The sequence below is a fragment of the Ovis aries genome, chromosome 2 (genome assembly GCF_016772045.2).
Source record: "Ovis aries strain OAR_USU_Benz2616 breed Rambouillet chromosome 2, ARS-UI_Ramb_v3.0, whole genome shotgun sequence".
Taxonomy (NCBI): Eukaryota; Metazoa; Chordata; class Mammalia; order Artiodactyla; family Bovidae; genus Ovis; species Ovis aries.
Window position 1 is genome coordinate 169454045 of NC_056055.1, and position 21058 is coordinate 169475102.

At 34.0% G+C, this 21058-nt stretch overlaps 1 protein-coding gene across 1 annotated transcript in view; it reads left to right on the top strand.

Annotated features, from left to right (window-relative positions):
* The window catches only part of LRP1B (LDL receptor related protein 1B), a 2196232-nt gene that overhangs the window by 1381606 nt on the left and 793568 nt on the right, over nucleotides 1-21058 (top strand). The window contains exons 22-23 of the mRNA XM_060411151.1: nucleotides 814-1014; nucleotides 7534-7779. Of these exons, the coding sequence (XP_060267134.1) occupies nucleotides 814-1014; nucleotides 7534-7779 (447 nt within the window). The remainder of the gene's footprint in view (nucleotides 1-813; nucleotides 1015-7533; nucleotides 7780-21058) is intronic.

The window sequence follows — 21058 nt, forward strand, 5'->3', positions numbered from 1 at the left end:
ATGAGATGTTGGTTTGTAATTAGCCAATAACTAGTATTTACCCTTTTAGGTAGATTTTTTATTCCCATTATACCTTAATATTGTATAGTTTATAAAACATAATTTTAATTAGATGAAAAATATAAGTATTCTGGAAAGGAATACTTTTCAATAAAGCAATTTACAATGACAAAAATATTGCTCTCCAGTAATTTCACATTTGCTTTTGAAACATTCTGGCTAAATAATAATTTGTTTTTCTTTTAAAGTCAATAAAGAAAACATATTTCTCTAAATTTTGTCTGTATATATCTTAATTACTAAAATGTTTAGTAATATTTTATATTCTTCTGTGAAAGGGCATGTACATAGTCTGAATATGAGAAGTTGAAATTTTAAGGTTATGAATGTAAAGAGAGAGACATTGTCATCTTAAAAAATAAGCATTTACTTAATTTTAGAGCTCCAGAAGACACTGATAGCATTTATATAAATTTAGGCCTCTGAAAGGGACTATACTACTATAAAATATGTTTTAAAATTTGCTCTTAAAAGTATTGTAATTAGACTTTTAATTAATTATACTTTTTTTTTAATAGAGTAAGTCAATAACTTGAAACTGAAGGAAGCATCAAGGCTTTCATGCTAAGAACACTGTTAACAATCAGGACAAGTACTACTCAAATTTCTTTGTGAAAATAAGCTGTCAAACTATCACCAAATAGATTTCTTGTTAATAGCAATTTGTTCTGCTCTGACTGAAGACAATGATTACTTGTTATTACCATGGCTTAATTGCAAAAATCAAACGCATGTTGCTTCTATTTTCTTAAGGGAGATGCATCAGCAAAGCCTGGGTCTGTGATGGAGATATTGATTGTGAAGATCAATCAGATGAAGATGATTGTGACAATTTCTTGTGTGGACCACCCAAGTACCCTTGTGCTAATGACACCTCAGTCTGCCTGCAGCCAGAGAAACTCTGCAATGGGAGGCGGGATTGTCCTGACGGGTCTGATGAAGGCGACCTCTGTGGTATTGTACATTTCACTGCCTTGCTTCTCTCTGGAGACTAGAACCTTTTAGTGTACTCCTTGATACTCTTTCTAGAAGCATTAGCTCCTTCCAGTCATTCCTTTTAAATGTAAATTTTAGCATGAACCCTACTTATATTTTGCAGGTATGGTATATTTATTTGAAAATTTAAATATGATCATAAATTTCTAAAAATGAAGCAGATAAGTTTAACGTTCATCCAGCTAACCTAACAGTTGTATAGCTGTGTTCCTCATTTGGGTTTCCCTGGTGACTCAGGGTAAAGAATCTGCCTGTAGTACAGGAGACCTGGGTTCAACCCCTGGGTCGCAAAGATCCCCTGGAGGAGGAAATGGTTACTGACTCTAGTATTCTTGCCTGGAGAATTCCGTGGGTAGGGGATAGACAAGCCTGGCAAGCTACAGTCTATGAGCTTGTGAAGAGTCAACATGACTGAGTGACTAACACTTTTTTCACGTAAGATCTCTGAATATTCAATGTTGTTTCCACAACTGAACTGATTATTTTTTCGTCAGTGAGTCACTCAGAACAGAAGATTCCTGTTATTACTAAAGGAGATTACTGTTATTGCTAAACCCTGAGATGAAGTTTACTACCATCCAATAGATTTTGTCTGGCCTTCTGATCGTTATACTAGAAACCATTTTTAGAAAGGTACAAGGAAGAAACTGGATAATGAAGAGAAAGTATTAGTCACTCAGTCTATTATTCAACTTTATATGATTTTCTCAGAAGTTTTTAGTTCTCATACAGTAGCTTTCTTGAGTATGCTTTCTCTAGTTAAAATGAGTTCAGTCTGATAGCTTTTGAGCTTTGAAATAACTTGCCACTAGCCATCTCCTTGTGCCACTAGCACATATAAAGCAATTACATTTCCTTCTCTGTGGGGAGATCAGAGATTTAACAAGGAGATTTTAAAAAATATGTTTTCCAGATAATACTGAAGGTGACATCAATAGAGTAATGAAGAGTTTACAGAATGATAAGAACAATAATGAGATGACTTGAGGCAGTAAGAAAATGACTTTAGGAAATTATGAAGCTACCTGATGAAATAGGAAGATAACTACGTTTAAGTCTACAGTTATCATATTTTTATCTGAATTGAGCATTAATAGCATACTGAGTGGTATAAAAAGACATATTATTTTTAAACTTTGTGCAATAAAATATCTTCCAAACAATCTGTGATTCTATAGAATAACCTTGAAACAGTAAATACAATAGCCTCCATTCAGCATTGCTAACATTTAAACAAGCAAAAGCTTTAAAAATTAAACAAAAAAATTGCAATTAAGGGATGACAGAGTTAGTTTACATGTATTCACTTCTTTTTCTTCCAGCTTGTTCTCCCTGATAAAGTAGTTTGGTGGATGAAAAGATCTCTTACCTTACAGTATATGAAAATTGCTCATGTAGTTTCTAAAAGAAGGAAACTATCGGCAGTATTAAAATTAAAAGTGTGCAATCATAGGAAAAAATGTGATTTTTGACAGGTTTGAATTATCTTCTTCAATTATTTTGATTAAATCACCCAGAAAGGTGGCTCAATTTCTGGAATTGTCAGTTTCTCCATAAAAAAAAAAAAATGGACATAATGATGTCTGTCAGGAAATCATGGTAATAATATCTGATGTATTTCAGGTATTGAAATAAATTAGTAGTTTTCTACCTTTTTTTCACCTTTTGGGGTAAGTGAAGGAAACAAAAGAAAATAAAGAGAAAATCTGTCATTAGGAAAATAAAAAGAATCATAAGAAAATGCAACTTTATTTTCCTATCCTCTGCTCCTTCAATTGGGAAAATAAAAAAAGGAAAGGGAATTTCTTCTGAATTTATTTCTCTACTTCAAGATTGAAACTCAGCTCTTGCTTATCAAGCTACTGTACTCATTGGCCAAGAAACCTTGGTCAATGATTTTTAATAATTATAGACAGTATAAAAGATCTCTAAAGCTGGGTTTGAAAGTACCAGAGAAGATAAAAAGACATTTTTATCCTGATTGTAGCACTGTGGCATATTGAACTCACACTCTGTCCTTTATGAGATGAAGTTGAGGAAAAACTGGAACACTGAAAAATGAAAACAAGCACTGGTCAAGGAATTGAATTGCAGATGGCTCTTCTTTCTCCTAAAAGAAATAAGAAGTGCTTGTATGTGCTCCTCTGTACCATCAGTTATGTAGATGGTAATCTTTTTTTAACTCATGGAACACTTATTTTACTTTTGAAGAATATGAGTCCTAGATAGTTGCTGTAATTATTAGTGGCTTAATTCAGCCCGATTAACTAAGGGGCATCCACAGGATTATACAGTATCAATCTATTACCATAGCAGAATAAACAGTGACTCATCAAATTATTTAACCACCATTTTCTAGAAAAATTTGATCTAATCACATAAATACTGAAATAGGTGAAATACAAAGCACTATAAACATTTTGTACAATGTTTTAGTTCTCCACAATTTTGTTTGGTATCATTCATTTATCAGAAATATTGGTACCTGTAGAGAAAAGACATTTTGTTCTGTTTTCAAGTTTTTTTTTTCCCCCATCAATCCTAGGTTAGGTCCTGTCCAGCCAGACAAGGGTGTTGGTTTGAGTGCCCATGCAGCAATGGGCATCATGAGTCATTTACCCAGTGGACATGAAAAATATACCAAGTGAATTAACTTTAAATCATTGACATGAATAAGTTAGTAGCTAAGAAGTGGCTTTTAGAAAGAGATACCCTAGGTTGACAAGGTTTTTTTAAGCCATTTGCTATAGAGGATGAAACTGTAGGGTTGACCCTCTTCATGTCAACTTCTTCCAAATAGTTATATCCAAAATAGTTCTTCTTTCCCTCTCTGCTATCCTACCTACTGTTGAAACAAACTCCTGCTCCTTAGTAAATGTAAAATTTATGAAAATAACTTGAAATCTGTAGACTCAATACTTGGGAGATGTCTTCAGATGTAAACTTCCATCCTTTGTTTAGCAAGGTTGTTTTCTCCAAATAAATCTGATCTATAAAATTTAAAAAAAAAAAAAAAAAAAAAGCTTGGGGAATTTAATCCTAGTGAAAAGATTCCCACTCCACCCCCTAGGGGGAATTTTAAGTGATTTCAAAAGGAAATGCATATGCACTTAAGAAACAAATGGCTCAGTGATAAAGAAACCATCTGCCAACACAGGAGACATGGGTTCAATCCCTGGGTCAAGATAATCCTCTGGAGGAAGGAATTGCGACCCATTCCAATATTCTTGCCCAGAAAGTCCCACAGACAGAGGAGTCTGGTAGGCTACAGTCTATGAGGTCTCAACAGAGTCAAACACGATTTAGCAACTAAACACACACACAAGATTTTAATCATTCGTGATGGGAGTTAACTGTTGATTTTTGTTACAAAAGTATGTCAAAAATATGCAAAACTGAAAACTAATTAAAATGGTAAAATATATCTTATTCAGTAATAACTATTGCAATAGGATGAGTGTCCAACATAAATTGAAATCAGCTTCATCAAAACAAATGGTGAGAAACTTTAAAGGCTGGGATATGCTTAGGGATGTTAAGCAGGGGTGTGGGGTTGGGGGGTTTGAGATAGGAGAGGAAGGGTGCATGTGTCTAGGCCTCCTGGTTTTGTTAATTGGTGCTCATTCCAGAGAAGATACTAACTTCTTTTATCTTTATAACTGGAGTTGTTGTTTAATCGCTAAGTCATGTCCAACTCTTTGTGACCCCAGGACTGTAGCCAACTAAGCTCATCTGTCCATGGGATTCCCCACCACTCCATACTGGAGTGGGTTTCCATTTCCTTCTCTAGGGCATCTTCCCAACCCAGGGATCAAACTCAAGCCTCCTGCACTGGCAGGTGGATTCTTTACCACTGAGCCATCAGGGAATCCCTTAGGACTGGAGGCAGTGATATAAATCAGAGCAAGATGCTCACAAAAGCTGGGAGTAAGACTGAGAGAGTTATCTCTTCGAATGTTTATCTTTCAAAAGTTGACTTGCAGGTGCTCAAAAAAAGAAAAAAACACTCTGGGTGGTAGAAGATTTACATGGAAAGGGTGCAAAAAAAAAAGGATTTATATTGCAAGCTTTCAAAAATAATTGTTCTAAGATGGGGTTCAGAGGGCTGTCTGCCTATCATCAGGTTGTGGCTGAGACAATGAATTCTGACAGCTTCATGGAGTCATGGAGCTTTCGAAGGCAGGCACTGTAAGGGGGCTGAGGTCATTCTAGGGATGCTGATATGAGCTTTTAGAAACTGTACTATTTGTCCAAGGCTTTTATTAGGTTGAGAAGAAGGGGATGGGGAGAGGATTTTACAATGAAATTGTTTTTGCTGAGAATCCGCAGTTTTTATTGGCTAAGACTGAGGACTAGTTGAAAGATTAAGAGATGCTTGACTGGAATTTGGTCAATGAGAGCATCTTTCTCAGGTAACAAAAATTTGAAAGAAACTGCAGGGTGATAGGTTTAGGGTTAAGGGGAAATTGGCAAGGGACGAATGATACAAATATTGCCATTCAATTATACATGTTAAGTTGTATATTTCAGTGTGAATTTGCATTTATCCTAAAATCTATGACTTAATTCTAAAGGTAGTATCAGAAAGAGACATTTGAATAGTGAGAGAACAATCATACTTGAAATAAGCTAAAAGCATTGTAACAGTTTTTTTCACCTGCTGTGTATGATGACATTACTTTACAGTAATTCTCTTGAAAAAGAATGTCAATTGAACTAAAATGGGGCAAATACTTTGAAACGACTGCTATTTTGAAATGATTATGATTACAGGTGAACAAACATACTTGGAGGAACCAAGAAAAGAATTTATTTTTTTCTTTAAAATAATACTAAACTTGAATTGAATTCTTAGAGACAACAGTTAATGTAGTCATTTTCCTTTTCTTATTGCTGTAATATCTTTTATGGTGACAAATATGAAGAATAGTTAACCCATAAAGAAGTTTAAAATGTGCAGAGAATAATTTTGAAAGCCTTAACTTTCCAGTCCAAATTTTTGAACTGGGTGAATTTCCATAGAGAACAAAACATATTAGACCCATATAAGAAAATATTATTGCAATTCACAAATCATTGAACAATATTCCTTTTCAGTATGTCTAAAAATACACGTAATTGAACAAGCTTTGAAAACTACTCAAATATTTTTAAAGCCAAGGAAGACAAAACTTATTTTGTCCTTATTAATAGACATCTAATATAATAATATATAGCAAGAGTTAATATCATGGTTGCAAAAATAATTGCTGGCTATTTTTGTCAAGTGCATAAATATGACATTTTGAAATTTCCCAGGTGGACAAATACTAGCTCAATTTAGGGACAGTTGTGTGCTTCTGGATGATTTTGTTAAATTTTGTTATTCAACACATGTTTTTAACTGCCTACTCTATGCTAGGCACTTTGTTAACTATGGAATATATATGGTAAACAGAAAGGATGCTTGTATATTCTCATATATCCTACAATCTTGTGATGAAATAGAATGATAAATGAATCTAAAGTGTAATTATAAATTATAAGTGCTTTAAAGAAAAGTTCTCTTTCTTTATGAAACTATTATCATCTGTGCAGTCAATGTTAGTTGCTCAGGTCAAGTATTTTTGTGTATTGTTTACTCTATTTCCATAGCCTCACTGAATTAATAATAATAACAAATATATGAGGTACAATGTATAATTTAGCTAAATAAATATCTGTAGTCAGTAAAGGACAAACTAATCCATTCTGGATTATAATTCTAAATCAGGCTATAGCTGTAGAAAACAGTATTTAGATATAATACATACATACATATATGTGTGTGCCTGTTTACTTATAAACATTGTGATACTCAGATTTTCAGATTATCAGTATATGTGTGTCTCTTTTGGAAGCCCCAAAATTCTGATTTTGCATAATTGCTAGAAGACTGAGCACAATCTTTCCAGTAATAATAGAAATACTTAACTCACTTTAGTTCTATGGAGTACAATAAAGTGTACTGCAAAATTTAGAGAAATGCAAATTTTCCATTCCTAATTTATATTATTAGCCTGTGCTATGCTCGTCATGTCTGACTTTTTTCAACCCCATAAAATATAGCTCACCAGGCTCCTCTGTCCATGGGATTTCCCAGGCAGGTACACTGGTATGGATTGCAATTTCCTTCTCCAGGGGATCTTCCCAACCCAGGGATCGAACTCACATCTCTTACCTCTCTTGCACTGGTAGGCAGATTCTTTACCACTAGCACCACATGGGCAGCCAATTTGTATCGTATAGAATTCTATTTGATCATTGGATAAATTTTGCATCATCCTTTCATCCTTTCATCACCCTTTAGGACTAAATTTTTAAAAAGAAATCTGAAAAATCTTTCTAAATTTATTTATAATCTTTAATTCTAGATTTAAAGAAATGAGTTCAGTGATTAGCATTTAATTGAACAAAACAATTAATATTGCCCTATTATCTGTTCCTCTTCTTTTATAGATGAATGTTCACTGAACAATGGAGGCTGTAGCAACCACTGTTCTGTTGTTCCTGGAAGAGGAATTGTCTGTTCATGCCCTGAAGGGCTTCAACTCGGCAGAGACAATAAAACGTGTGAAATTGTAGATTATTGTAGCAATCATCTAAAGTGCAGTCAAGTGTGTGAACAGCACAAGCAGACAGTCAAGTGCTCATGTTATGAAGGGTGGAAGCTGGATGTGGATGGTGAAAGTTGCACAAGTGTCGGTAAGTAGATGTATATTTTGCTATATTTAAAAATAGCAAGTGGTGTGTGTTTCTGTATTGTGTATCTTGCTAAATTTAAGAATGGATATTGAGAAAAAAATATCCAAAAACAACTCAGATAATTACTAATGGATTTGATTAATTTTAGAAAAGGCATTAAAGTATAATGCACCATATTAGACCTATGCCAAAATCTTTTGGACAAAAAAATATTACAATAATCCTTTACCATTACAAGCTATCTGATTATCTTTTCTTTAAATACCTGCTTTTGTTATCTTTCTCCACAGGTGCTTATTTTTCTATTCTCCAAAGCTTTTACTTTTATTTATATGTAAGTGCTTTTTATAACCCCATAAAATCTGGCCCTGTCCCACACTTCATCTGAGTCTGTGCTTAGTCATTCGTGTCCAAGTTTCTACAACCCCATGGACTGCAGCCTGCCAGGCTCCTCTGTCCTTGGGGATTTTCCAGGCAAGAATACTGGAGTGGGTTGCCATTCCCTCCTCCAGGGGGTCTTCCCAAACCAGGGATCGATCTCAGGTCTCCCACACTGCAGGCGGATTCTTCACTGTTTGAGCCACCATCTGTATCTCTACTGCTCTTGGAAACAACTTAACTCTGGTTGTATTCTCTTGCTTGCACATTTAAGACATTCTGCTGATTCTCTAGGTCATATTCCACAGTAGGAAAAGCAAATGAACACTACGGAACATGCCCAAATTTGAAATCTTATCCTGTAGCTGGCAATCATAGTGTATTTGACCCCAGGCAGGTAACCCAAAACTTTTGAGCTTTGGTTTTCTCATCTTTCAAATATCAATGCCCAGCACAACAACATGTTGCAAAAATGACAAGAAGCACTTTTACTATGCCCCACACTCATTCAGCGCTTAGTGAGTGGTGGTTTCCCATTAACTTCTCTAGATTATTAGTCTGAGTCACTGGGCACTAAGAGGTCCATGGATAGAATTGGAGGGGGTCCATGAAGTTTCTTAAGGAAAAATTTTACCCTTTCATTTTCTTTAATCTCTCCCTGAAAGTTAACATTTCTTTGAGTTGTGAACGTATGCCACAGAACAGTTTTTGCAGCAACAATGACTATGTCTTTGTGAAGTGACTACTGTGAAATATCACTGTGAAGTAATAGACATATTTATATCATGTTAAAAATTGTTGCTAATATCTCAAAATCTCTCTTACTCTCAGGCTTTGAAAACCACTGCTCCTTCAGTAATGGGAGTCATTTGACCCACTGCTGAATCTTGTTACTAATGTGTTAATTTTAAAAAGCACATATATTCCCCCATCAAAAACTGTTTTTATTGATATGATAAATGTATTTGAATATATTTGATTCTTTTTTATTTATTTGTGTTATACTTTATTCTAACTGCTTTTGGACTCTAAAAATTTCTGATTAGGAGTACCCAGGCTTCATCAGGATCCAAAGAACCCATATATCATAAACATTTTTCATTTTGCTTCTTCTACTTAGATTGTACTTTCCCTCTTTGTCTCTAAAAATTCTGGATATTTTTAAAACCTTCTAGCACAAATCTTTCTTCTTTAATGGAGTCTTCTTCCAAACATGCTAGCTCTCTCCACTTATTTCTCCTTTCTATATATAGAATTTGTCTAAAGAAATATATGGTCACATTTATTTATTTATATTTTTATCTCGTTCCTTTACTCTTTACTTCTCCAGTAAGGTAATAGGTGTCTTGAAGTCAGAAATCAAGTTATAGATTTTTTTGTGTTCTACATAGTATCCAATAAACTAATATGCATTTAAAAGGATGATTTTCTCAGAGAATATTAAATTATTTTATTACTTTATTTCAAATGGTGTCTTGTTGTTGTTTTCTCCTGTTAAAATTTGAGTCCTAGAAGCATAAATTTAGCCAACATTCATTTGACTTGTTCTCTTACAGAATTCTTGCACAATGTAATTAGCAAGAAAAATAGCAGTTTATTGAAATAAAGATAACCATTTCATATACATGTTTGGAGTAAGGGAATGATAGATCAAACTTAGATATATAATCATGTTTTAAAAGAGAATTGGCTCCATTTCTGATTTTTGGATATAGATGACAAAATGATTGACTTATTATGGCTTTGTACTCTATGAAATCAATACTCTATGAAATCAATTTAACTCAAGTTAAATATTAGAACAATTCAACTTTTGAATATAGGTTATCAGGCGCAAAGGTAACTCTTCTAATGAATTGACCCCTTCTACTCTCAGCTCAGAAAGAAAATCCAATAGTACCATATCATTTCTCACTGTTAAGATTGCTGTGTATCACACCTAGCTTTGTTTATAATTTAACAGAGAAGCAAAATTATATTTTACCTTTTAAAATTAGTATGGACTTTTGTTTGCTGGAAAATATCTGATTACAGTTTTGATTTCCATGCTTGTGATGGGTCTGTTAAGATTTTCTATTTCTTCCTGGTTCAGTTTTGGAAAGTTATACTTTTCTAAGAATTTGTCCATTTCTTCCAAGTTATCCATTTTATTGGCATTTAGTCCCCAATAGTAGTCTCTTATGATCCTTTGTATTTCTGTGTTGTCTGTTGTGATTTCTCCATTTTCATCTCTGATTTTGTTGATTTGATTCTTCTCCTTTTTTTTTTGGTGAGCCTGACTAATGCTTTGTCTGTTTCATTTATCTTCTCAAAAAACCAGCTCTTAGTTTTGTTGATTTTTGCTATGGTCTCCTTTGTTTCTTTTTCACTTATTTCTCCCCCAAGTTTTATGATTTCATTTCTTCTACTAATCCTGGGGTTCTTTATTTCTTCCTTTTCTAGTTGCTTTAGGTATAGAGTTAGATTATTTATTTGACTTTTCTCTTGTTTCTTGAGGTAAGCTTGTATTGCTATGACCCTTCCCCTTAGCACTACTTTTACTGAGTCCCATAGGTTTTGGGTTGTTGTGTTTTCATTTTCATTCTTTCTATGCATATATCGATTTTTTTTTATTTCTTCTTGATTTGTTGGTTACTCAGAGCATGTTGTTTAGCCTCCATATGTTGGTATTTTTAATATTTTTTTTCCCTGTAGTTGACAACCAGTCTTAACAAATTGTGATCAGAAAAGATGTTTGGAATGATTTCAATTATTTGAATTTACCAAGGTTAGACTTAAGGCCCAGGATGTGATCTATCCTGGAGAAGGTTCCGTGTGAACTTGAGAAAAAGGTGAAATTCATTGTTTTGGGGTGTAATGTCCCATAGATACCAATCAGGTCTAAATGGTCCAGTGTATCATTTAAAGTCTGCGTTTCCTTGCTAATTTTCTGTTTAGTTGATCTATCCCTAGGTGTGAGTAGAGTACTAAAGTCTGTCACTATTATTGTGTTACTGTTAATTACCCCTTTCATACTTGCTAGCATTTGCCTTACATATTGCTGTGCTCCTATATTGGGTGTATCTATATTTATAATTATTATATCTTCTTCTTGGATTAACCCTTGACCAGATGGCTTCACAGCTGAATTCTACCAAAAATTTAGAGAAGAGCTAATACCTATCCTACTCAAACTCTTCCAGAAATTGCAGAGGAAGGTAAACTTCCAAACTCATTCTGTGAGGCCACCATAACCCTAATACCTAAACCAGACAAAGATGCCACACACAAAAAAAGAAAACTACAGGCCAATATCACTGATGAACATAGATGCAAAAATCCTTTACATGACCAAGTGAGCTTTATCCCAAGGATGCAAGGATTCTTTAATATTGGCAAATCAATCAATGTGATACACCACATTAACAAATTGAAAGATAAAAACCATATTATTATCTCAAGTAATGCAGAGAAAGCTTTTGACAAAATTCAACATCCATTTATGATTAAAAAAAAAAAAACCCTCCAGAAAGCAGGCATAGAAGGAACATAGCTCAACATAATAAAAGCCATATATGATAAACCCACAGCAAACATTATCCTCAATGGTGAAAAATTGAAAGCATTTTCCCTAAAGTCAGGAGTAAGACAAGGATGCCCACTCTCACCACTACTATTCAACATAGTTTTGGAAGTTTTAGCCACAGCAATCAGAGAAGAAAAATAAATAAAAGGAATGCAGATTGGAAAAGAAGAAGTAAAACTCTCACTGTTTGCAGATGGCATCATCCTCTACATAGAAAACCCTAAAGACTCCACCAGAAAATTACTAGAGCTAACCAATGAATATATTAAAGATGCAGGATGTAAAATCAGCGCACAGAAATCCCTTGCATTCCTATACACTAACAATGAGAAAACAGAAAGACAAATTAAGGAAACAATTCCATTCACCATTGTGACAAAAAGAATAAAATACTTAGGAATAAATCTACCTAAAGAAACAAAAGACCTATATATAGAAAACTGTAAAACACTGATGAAAGAAATCAAAGATGACACAAATAGATGGAGAAATATACTATGTTCATGGATCAGAAGAATTGATATAGTGAAAATGAGTGTAATACCTGAAGCAATCTATAGATTCAATGCAATCCCTATCAAGCTACCAATGGTATTTTTCAGAGAACTAGAACAAATCATTTCACAATTTGTATGGAAATATGAAAAACCTTGAATAGCCAAAGCAATCTTGAGAAAGAAGAATGGAACAGGAGGAATCAACCTGCCTGACTTTAGACTATACTACAAAGCTACAGTCATCAAGACAGTATGATACCAGCAGAAAGACAAAAATATAGACCAGTGGAACAAAATAGAAAGCCCAGAGATAAATCCACGCACCTATGATCACCTTCTCTTTGACAAAGGAGGCAAGAATACACAGTGGAGAAAAGACAATCTCCTTAACAAGTGATGCTGGGAAAGCTGTTCAACCACTTGTAAAAGAATGAAACTAGAATACTTTCTAACACCATGCACAAAAAATAAATTCAAAATGGATTAAACATCTAAATCTAAGACCAGAAAGTATAAAACTTCTAGAGGAAAACATAGGCAAAACAGTATCTGACATAAATCACAGCAGCATCCTCTATGACCCACCTCCCAAAGTAATGGAAATAAAAGCAAAAATAAACAAATGGGACCTAATTAAACTTAAAAGCTTTTGAGAAATGAAGGAAATTATAAGCAAGGTGAAAAAACAGCCTTTAGAATGGGAGAAAAGTATAGCAAATGAAGCAACTGACAAAGAATTAATCTCAAAAATATACAAGTAGCTCCTGCAGCTCAATTCCAGAAAAATAAGCGACCTAATCAAAAAATGGGCCAAAGAACTAAAGAGACATTTCTCCACAGAAGACATCAGATGGCTAACAAACACAAAAAGATGCTCAACGTCACTCATTATCAGAGAAAGGCAAATCAAAACCACCATGAGGTACCATCTCATGCCAGTCAGAATAGCTGCTATCAAAAAGTCTACAAACAATAAATGCTGGAGAGGGTGAGGAGAAAAAGGAACCCTCTTACACAGTTGGTAGGAATGCAAACTAGCACAACCACTATGGAGAACAGGATGGAGACTCCTTAAAAAACTGGAAATAGAACTGCCATTTGACCTAGCAATCCCACTGCTAGGCATACAACCGAGGAAACCAGAATTGAAAGAGACACATGTACCCCAATGTTCATCGTAGCACTGTTTATGATAGCCAGGACATGGAAGCAACCTAGATGTCCATTGGCAGATGAATGGATAAGAAAGCTGTGGTACATACGCACAATGGAATATTACTCAGCCATTGGAAAGAATGCATTTGAATCAGTTCTAAATGAGGTGGATGAAACTGGAGCCTATTATAGAGTGAAGTAAGTCACAAAGAAAAACACCAATACAATATACTAATACATATATATGGAATTTAGAAAGATGGTAACAATGACCCTATATGCAAGATAGCAAAAGAGACACAGATGTATAGAACAGTCTTTTGGACTCTGTGGGAGAAGGCAAGGGTGGGATGATTTGAGACGGTAGTGTTAAAACATGTATATTATCATATGTGAAGCAGATTGCCAGTCCAGGTTCAATGCATGAGACAGGGTGCTCAGAGCTGGTTCACTGGGATGACCCTGGGGGATGGGATGGGGAGGGAAGTGGGAGGGGGGTTCTGGATGGGGAACACATGTGTGCCCATGGCTGATTCATGTTGATATTTGACAAAAACTATTATAATATTGTAAAGTAATTAGCCTCCAATTAAAATAAATAAATTAATTTAAAAATAAAAAAATAAAATTAGTATAGAAATCTTTTCCTGCTAATAATTTAGCACTTTCCTAATATACAGTATACTAAATACCATTATCATCATTTATATTGTTGCAGATAATAAAGGTTTTGTTAGGCATTAAAATTTATTTTTTATTTAAGCCAATTTTCATATATAAAAAGAAATTGATTCTGTCTTTTTTTCACATCATTTCTTTTTGAAAAACCTACAGCAAATTTATAGTTCAATAAAATGAATTGACTTAACTATTGGGCTTTAAAAGTAAAATTTCTTTTTCTTGCTCTCTTTTGTTCCTTTTTTCCATCATTCCTGAGAGCTTCTTTTTAAAATGTGTTCTCATTATTGAATGCAATATCTGTGATTAATCTTGACATTTTAAAAATAAAATAATAATACTCTTTATGTCTCAAATAACAAGTATGACTCACTCATTTATTTTCCTCTTGAATTTTCCTCTGTAGTTGTCTCATGATTTTCTCTTTTCTTTTCCAATAATTCCTTCCTAAATTTTTGCACTCTGTCCTTGGCTGAATTGCTGAGCTCATTACTCTATTTTTCTCTAGGTTCACTTTTGACATTTTATTAGTTAACTATAATAAGGTTTTCAAAAGACTTTTTTATGATTGTTATTTTTTATTTTTTATGCCTGTAAACCTCACTTCTCTTAGGCATTTGGATACTTTATTTTGTCAGCTCTTTAAATATTCCCTCTTCAGTACATATTTGTTAATCACTTTTCTCCTAAGTATTTTATTTTTACTTATAATAACCCAGAATACTTCTACTGACTGCATTTCTTTTTTATTTCTGGTTCCTTTGCCTTTTGGCAGGTAGGCTACTTATAAATTATCAGCATGTTTCTAATAACATCAGAAAGAACATAGTAGCATCCCTCTTTTATTTTCTGTTGGCCTGATTAAGTTAGATTTACCCACCAATATATTTCTTTGTTTTTAATCACATTTTCTAAAATGTTTTTAAGATTATATTTTAAAATTTATATATTTTTTTTAAAAAAGAGATCATGGATATAAATAAAAATGTATAAACATAGTAACCACCTATTAGTACATAGTAACCACCTATTAGTACCACCTATTAGTCCATCACCTAAACTTTCTACAGTTATTTTTGAAGGTCCATTTTATTTTATATGTTTTATTGAGTTATAGTTGATTTGGAGCTCCATTTATAACTTGTTTTTTTTTTTTTTGCACCCAAATATTTATTTGCATCCAATAATTTTTTGCACCCAAACTTTAATTCTACGAAAAAAGCATCTGTACTGCAGCACAGAGTTGCACATATTGTCTTGATGATGGCAGTACTCACTCTGGCTTAATTTTTGTCATCCTCCTGTTTCTAAACTCCAGTAGTTGGTGATGAACAGGGAGGCCTGGCATGCTGCCATCCATGGGGTCGCAGAGAGTCAGACACGACCGAACTGAACAGTTCTACAGCTTGTGAAAAGTAAAATATTAAAAAGTTGAAGAAATGTGGTGCTTTTATTGTAAAGGGAGAGGGTAATCTAATCTGGAAGATGAGAATTAATGGAAAGAATTTAGTGAGAATAAGAACATAGTAAGAATAAAATGATGTTTATAATTCGATGGTCTATCTTGGAGTACAATGGAAGTTAATGGTGAAGAGATCAGGAGAATGAATTTGATCGTGGGGCAGGGGGACGGAGGTGGTGCAGGGAGGACATTTATAATCGGGTCATCCGTTCCTTTATCTGTCTTAATAAAGTGAGATTTATGCCTGTCAGTCTATATCTGTGATTTTAAAATAAGTCTTTATTATGAAAAGAACCTCAAATCCTTCAGCCTGTCATTCAGGACTTTCTTCATTTTTGTTCATTTAATCTCTTCAATCTGATGTGTTGTTTTTCTCCACTGTGGGTTTTCACTCCATGCACATTATTTCTGATTTCATCATTATTAATGATAGCAAATGCATGATGGCCAAGAATGTATGAGGTACTTTCATATATATCACTTCATTTTGCTGTCTCCTTCATGTACACTTCTCATTGTCACATGTGACTGTCAAGTATGATAATATCTTCTGCATTCTCTCTGAAAACTTGAATCCTATACTCTACTCACATCTCTCTCCTCTGTAAGTTATTTATTTATTTATTTTTGCTTTTTATTTATTTTTTTTAATGGAAGTATAGTTGATTTACAGTATATTAGTTTCAGGTGAACAAAAAAGTGGTTCAGTTTTATCTATATTATTTTTCATATTATTTTCCCTTGTAAGTTATTAGAAAATATTGAGCATAATTCCCTGTGCTATACAGTAGGTCCTTATAGTTTGTCTATTTTATATTATATATAGTATAATATAGTATAGTATATAATATATACTATATAATATAGTATAGTATAGTTAGTCCTCAAATCCATATGAATCATTTCTGGAAGTTAATTATAATATTGTTGATAGCTTCCATTTATCAAGTATCTAAAATGTTATAGGTAATTTATTTGTAGGTAGGTAATATAATTTGTATACCTATTGAAACTAAGACCAGAAGATTACTTCATTTACTCAGAGCCTATGGTAAAGAGATGCTGCTGCTAAGTCACTTCAGTCATGTCTGACCCTGTGCAACTCCATAGACAGCAGCCCACCAGGCTCTCCCGTAGCTGGGATTCTCCAGGCAAGAACACTGGAGTGGGTTGCCATTTCCTTCTCCAATGCATGAAAGTGAAAAGTGAAAGTGAAGTCGCTCAGTCGTGTCTGACTCTTAGCGACCCCATGGACTGCAGCCCACCAGGCTCCTCCATCCATGGGATTTCCCAAGCAAGAGTACTGGAGTGAGGTGCCATTGCCTTCTCCAAAAGAGATGCTAGAGAAGAGCTTTTGAACTTCATTACTCATGACTCCAGGAACTTTTACAAGCTGTTCTGAAGATCCAGTTCATCTCTATTTACTATGTGCCCTCAAATTCCCATGATGTCTTTGAATAGTCTGTTTTCTAAGCTTATTTCTATTACTTACACCTAAACTTTTTTTTCAAAGCAGAGATTAAATCAAATTATTTTATGCTTCTTTTGAAATATATGAAAATTGTGTAGTAAATGCTAATTGAATATAAAAATGCCCTTTATTACTTAAAATACCAATATATTTTCACTATGTTTTTACCATCTGTGCTATGAGTACAATTAATATGTTGCTTCTAACCACGATGTGTAATCATATGACATGTAGTACCAGTTTCTGTTTATCCATTCTATCACATAGGTTCACTCAAATCATCCCTGATCTTTACACAAATACCACTGCCATAGACATAGATTTATCTATGTTTTTATAAATCTGCTTGAAAATTTTCAAGACTAAAGTACCCAACTCATGGGATATACTTATATTTACTATGAATAAGTAGAACCAGTTGTTCTTCAGAGTGACTGAACAGACTACATCTACACCAACAATACATGTCCAAAGTTCCCACATCCTTGCCAGCTCAAAATTATCCAACATTCTAATTTTTTTCCACAATATATAGCAGTTACGAGTATAATGATATTTTTCATTGCTTTAGTTGGTATTTTTTCTTATTATTTATATATGAATTTGGGCATTTCTCTATATACCTGTTAGTCTTTTGCATCTCTACATTTACTTTGGTTATTTTCATGTTAAGATTATTGCCTTCCCTTATTGATTCAGAGAAATTAGCCATCCATACTAAATTTTAGACATTTCAAGCATCTCCATTCAGTTATCCATCTATTAATTTCATTCACATTGACCTTTGTTAACCAATTCCACTTTATCGTTCTCCTTTTTATTCACTTCTTTCTTTACTCCATTTCTTTTCTTCTTTCAGTAATAATTTTTATCACCTCCATATTCAGTGTCTTCTGGGCTAGCTATTTATTCGTTGATTCTAATAATAAGGCCCTGGGCCATGTCATACAATCCCTTACCCCAGTGCATTTGCAGTCAAGCGATTTTGTTTTTAATGGTTTACACATTGTTTTTTTTTTTTTTTTTCCTAAGGTTTATTTATTTTTTAATTTTTGGCTGTGCTCGATCTTCATTGCTGAGCATGGGCTTTCTCTAGTTGTAGAGAGCAGAGCCTACTCTCTAGGTGTGGTGTGTGGGCTTCTCATTACAGTAGCTTATCTTGTTTTGGAGCGCAGGTTCTAGGGTGTGCAGGCTTCAGTAGTTGTGGGTCCCAGACTCTAGAGCACAGGCTTAGTAGTTGTGATATGTAGTCTTAGTTTTCCGCTGCATGTGGAATCTTCCTGGAGCAGGGATCAAACCCATTTCCCCTGCATTGACAGCCAGATTCTCACCCACTAGACCACCAGGGGAGCCCTGTGCTCATGCTCTCCCTCTCTCTTGGTCTCTGACTTTCTCTTTCACAAATACAAACAGACATCAAATGCAGATTCTTGCCACTTAAGAGTCTGTTCTACCCTTCCTTCTATAGATTCTGTCTCTCCCTTCATATATATCACACTTCAGTAATGCTTGACTATCATTCATTCCCAGCATAGCTAGAGCTGAATTAATGGAAAAAAGGTAGCAGTAATATATATTGAGCTAGAGAAACAATAGACCATTTATTACTTAGTGAGTTTCTACTGTGTAAAAGAAATGTATCTGATATGGGAAGAGAGAAATCCAAATAAATTCTTATATATGAGCGCAGAGAAGACAGTAAAAATTCTGAAATAGAAGGAGAGAAAACACTATAGCTATAATATCATTTTGTGTTTAATATTACATGTATGAAAAATAATTAGGAGCTATTCATATAGAATTGCTAGCTGTAGAGTTATAATCACAATTTACCCTAAGAGGACTATAGAGGGACTCTTTTCCTTAGACAAGTCATCTATTGTTTTCATATTCTATCTTGTAAAAATTATTGTGCAAACCTGAAATGGAAATGAAAGAAAATCAAAGAAAAGAGATAGAAAATTATAATATTTTAAACATTTTTAAAAAGCTACTTCTGATGTGCTGTTTATAAACATGGAATTCATTACTATACAATGTAAACTGTAAGCTTATTTTTTGTGTGTATGTAAACTCATAATATGCTAAAGTAGAAAAATTCCAAGCCACTTCTTTGTAGAGTGTGATGTACTGGCCTGAGCTGTTAAATTCAGTCACTTACTAGACAGGAGCTAGTATACTGGAAAAAAATTGTTAGAAGACTGTAAAAATGATGACTGTTTCACCTTTTGTTGATACTCATTTCAAATCAAGTTTGCCTCAAAAGAATTTTATATATCTACATCAAAACTAAATCACTGAAAATTTAATTGTGTTTTATTGTTAAATGTTTTATATAGAGTTTTTGTTTGTTTTCCTTAAAGAAAAGACCATTGTGAGACCTGTAATTTTTAAAACTAGTCTTTTTTTTTGTTTTCATTTCAAAGTCTTTTAAAACTAGTCTTTATAATTTCCCAGTAGTATGTAAAATGACATATTGGATTATTTATTTTAGCTTTCATTATTCTCTCAAAGAGAAAATAGTAACAACAAACCCAAAGAAGTTTTATTTTGATCATGTTTTTCTCTATTTTATCAATTTCTATAGTTTTATTGATTATATTCTTCCTAATTCCTGTGAGTTAGTTCCTTTTATATTTTCTGAATTATTGAGTTGAAATATTATTTTTTGTATGTTTGAATACTCTAGTCAACTAGTGTAAATATACAGGGAAGAAAAACATTAAATTGTCAGAATGCTATATTGTCTTTCTTTATGTAGATAGGAAAATTTTCAGAGTTGAGTTTAGTTATACAGAGTAATCAAATGAAGTAAAAATACATGATTTTTAGTTAACAGTGGACTAAAAATAACATATGTACTGTTTGTTACTTTTTATAAATTTCCACATTTATTACCATATTTCTTTTTTCTTAAAACAGATAAATTGAGATACACAATTCAGTGGTCTATAGTGTATTTAGAGAGTAATACAACTGTTACTATTGTCTAATTTTAGAGTATTTTAAGCGCCCTCAACAAACCCGACAGACATTAGAAATTACTCCCCATAAACCCCTACACGTGACTCTGGCAACCACTAGTTTATTTTTTGTCTCTGTAGATTTGCCTATTTGGACATTGCATAGAAATGGAATCAGTTCAGTTTAGTTCAGTCACTCAGTCGTGTCCGACTCTTTGAGACCCCATGAATCGCAGCATGCCAGGCCTCCCTGTTCATCACCAACTCCCAGAGTTCACTCAGATTCACATCCATCGAGTCCATGATGCCATCTAGCCATCTCATCCTCTGTCGTCCCCTTCTGCTCCTGCCCCCAATCCCTCCCAGCATCAAAGTCTTTTCCAATGAGTCAACACTTCACATGAGGTGGCCAAAGTACTGGAGTTTCAGCTTTCGCATCATTCTTTCCAAAGAAATCCCAGGACTGGATCTCCTTCAGAATGGACTGGTTGGATCTCCTTGCAGTCCAAAGGAATCTCAAGAATCTTCTCCAACACCACAGTTCAAAGGCATCAATTCTTCGGCGCTCAGCCTTCTTCACAGTCCAACTCTCATATCCATACATGACCACAGGAAAAACCATAGCCTTGACTAAACGGACCTTAGTTTGCAAAGCAATGTCTCTGCTTTTGAATATGCTATCTAGGTTGGTCATAACTTTTCTTCCAAGGAGTAAGGTTCTTTTAATTTCATGGCTGTAATCATCTGCAGTGGTTTTGGAGCCCCCCAAAATAAAGTCTGACACTGTTTCCACTGTTTCCCCGTCTATTTCCCATGAAGTGATGGGACCAGATGCTATGATCTTTGTGTTCTGAATGTTGAGCTTTAAGCCAACATTTTTACTCTCCTCTTTCACTTTCATCAAGAGGCTTTTTAATTCCTCTTCACTTCCTCCCGTAAGGGTAGTGTCATCTGCATAAATGAGGTTATTGATATTTCTCCCTGCAATCTTAATTCCAGTTTGTGTTTCATCCAGCCCAGCCTTTCTCATGATGTACTCTGCATAGAAGTTAAATAAGCAGGATGGCAATATACAGCCTTGAAGTACTCCTTTTCCTGTTTGTAACCAGT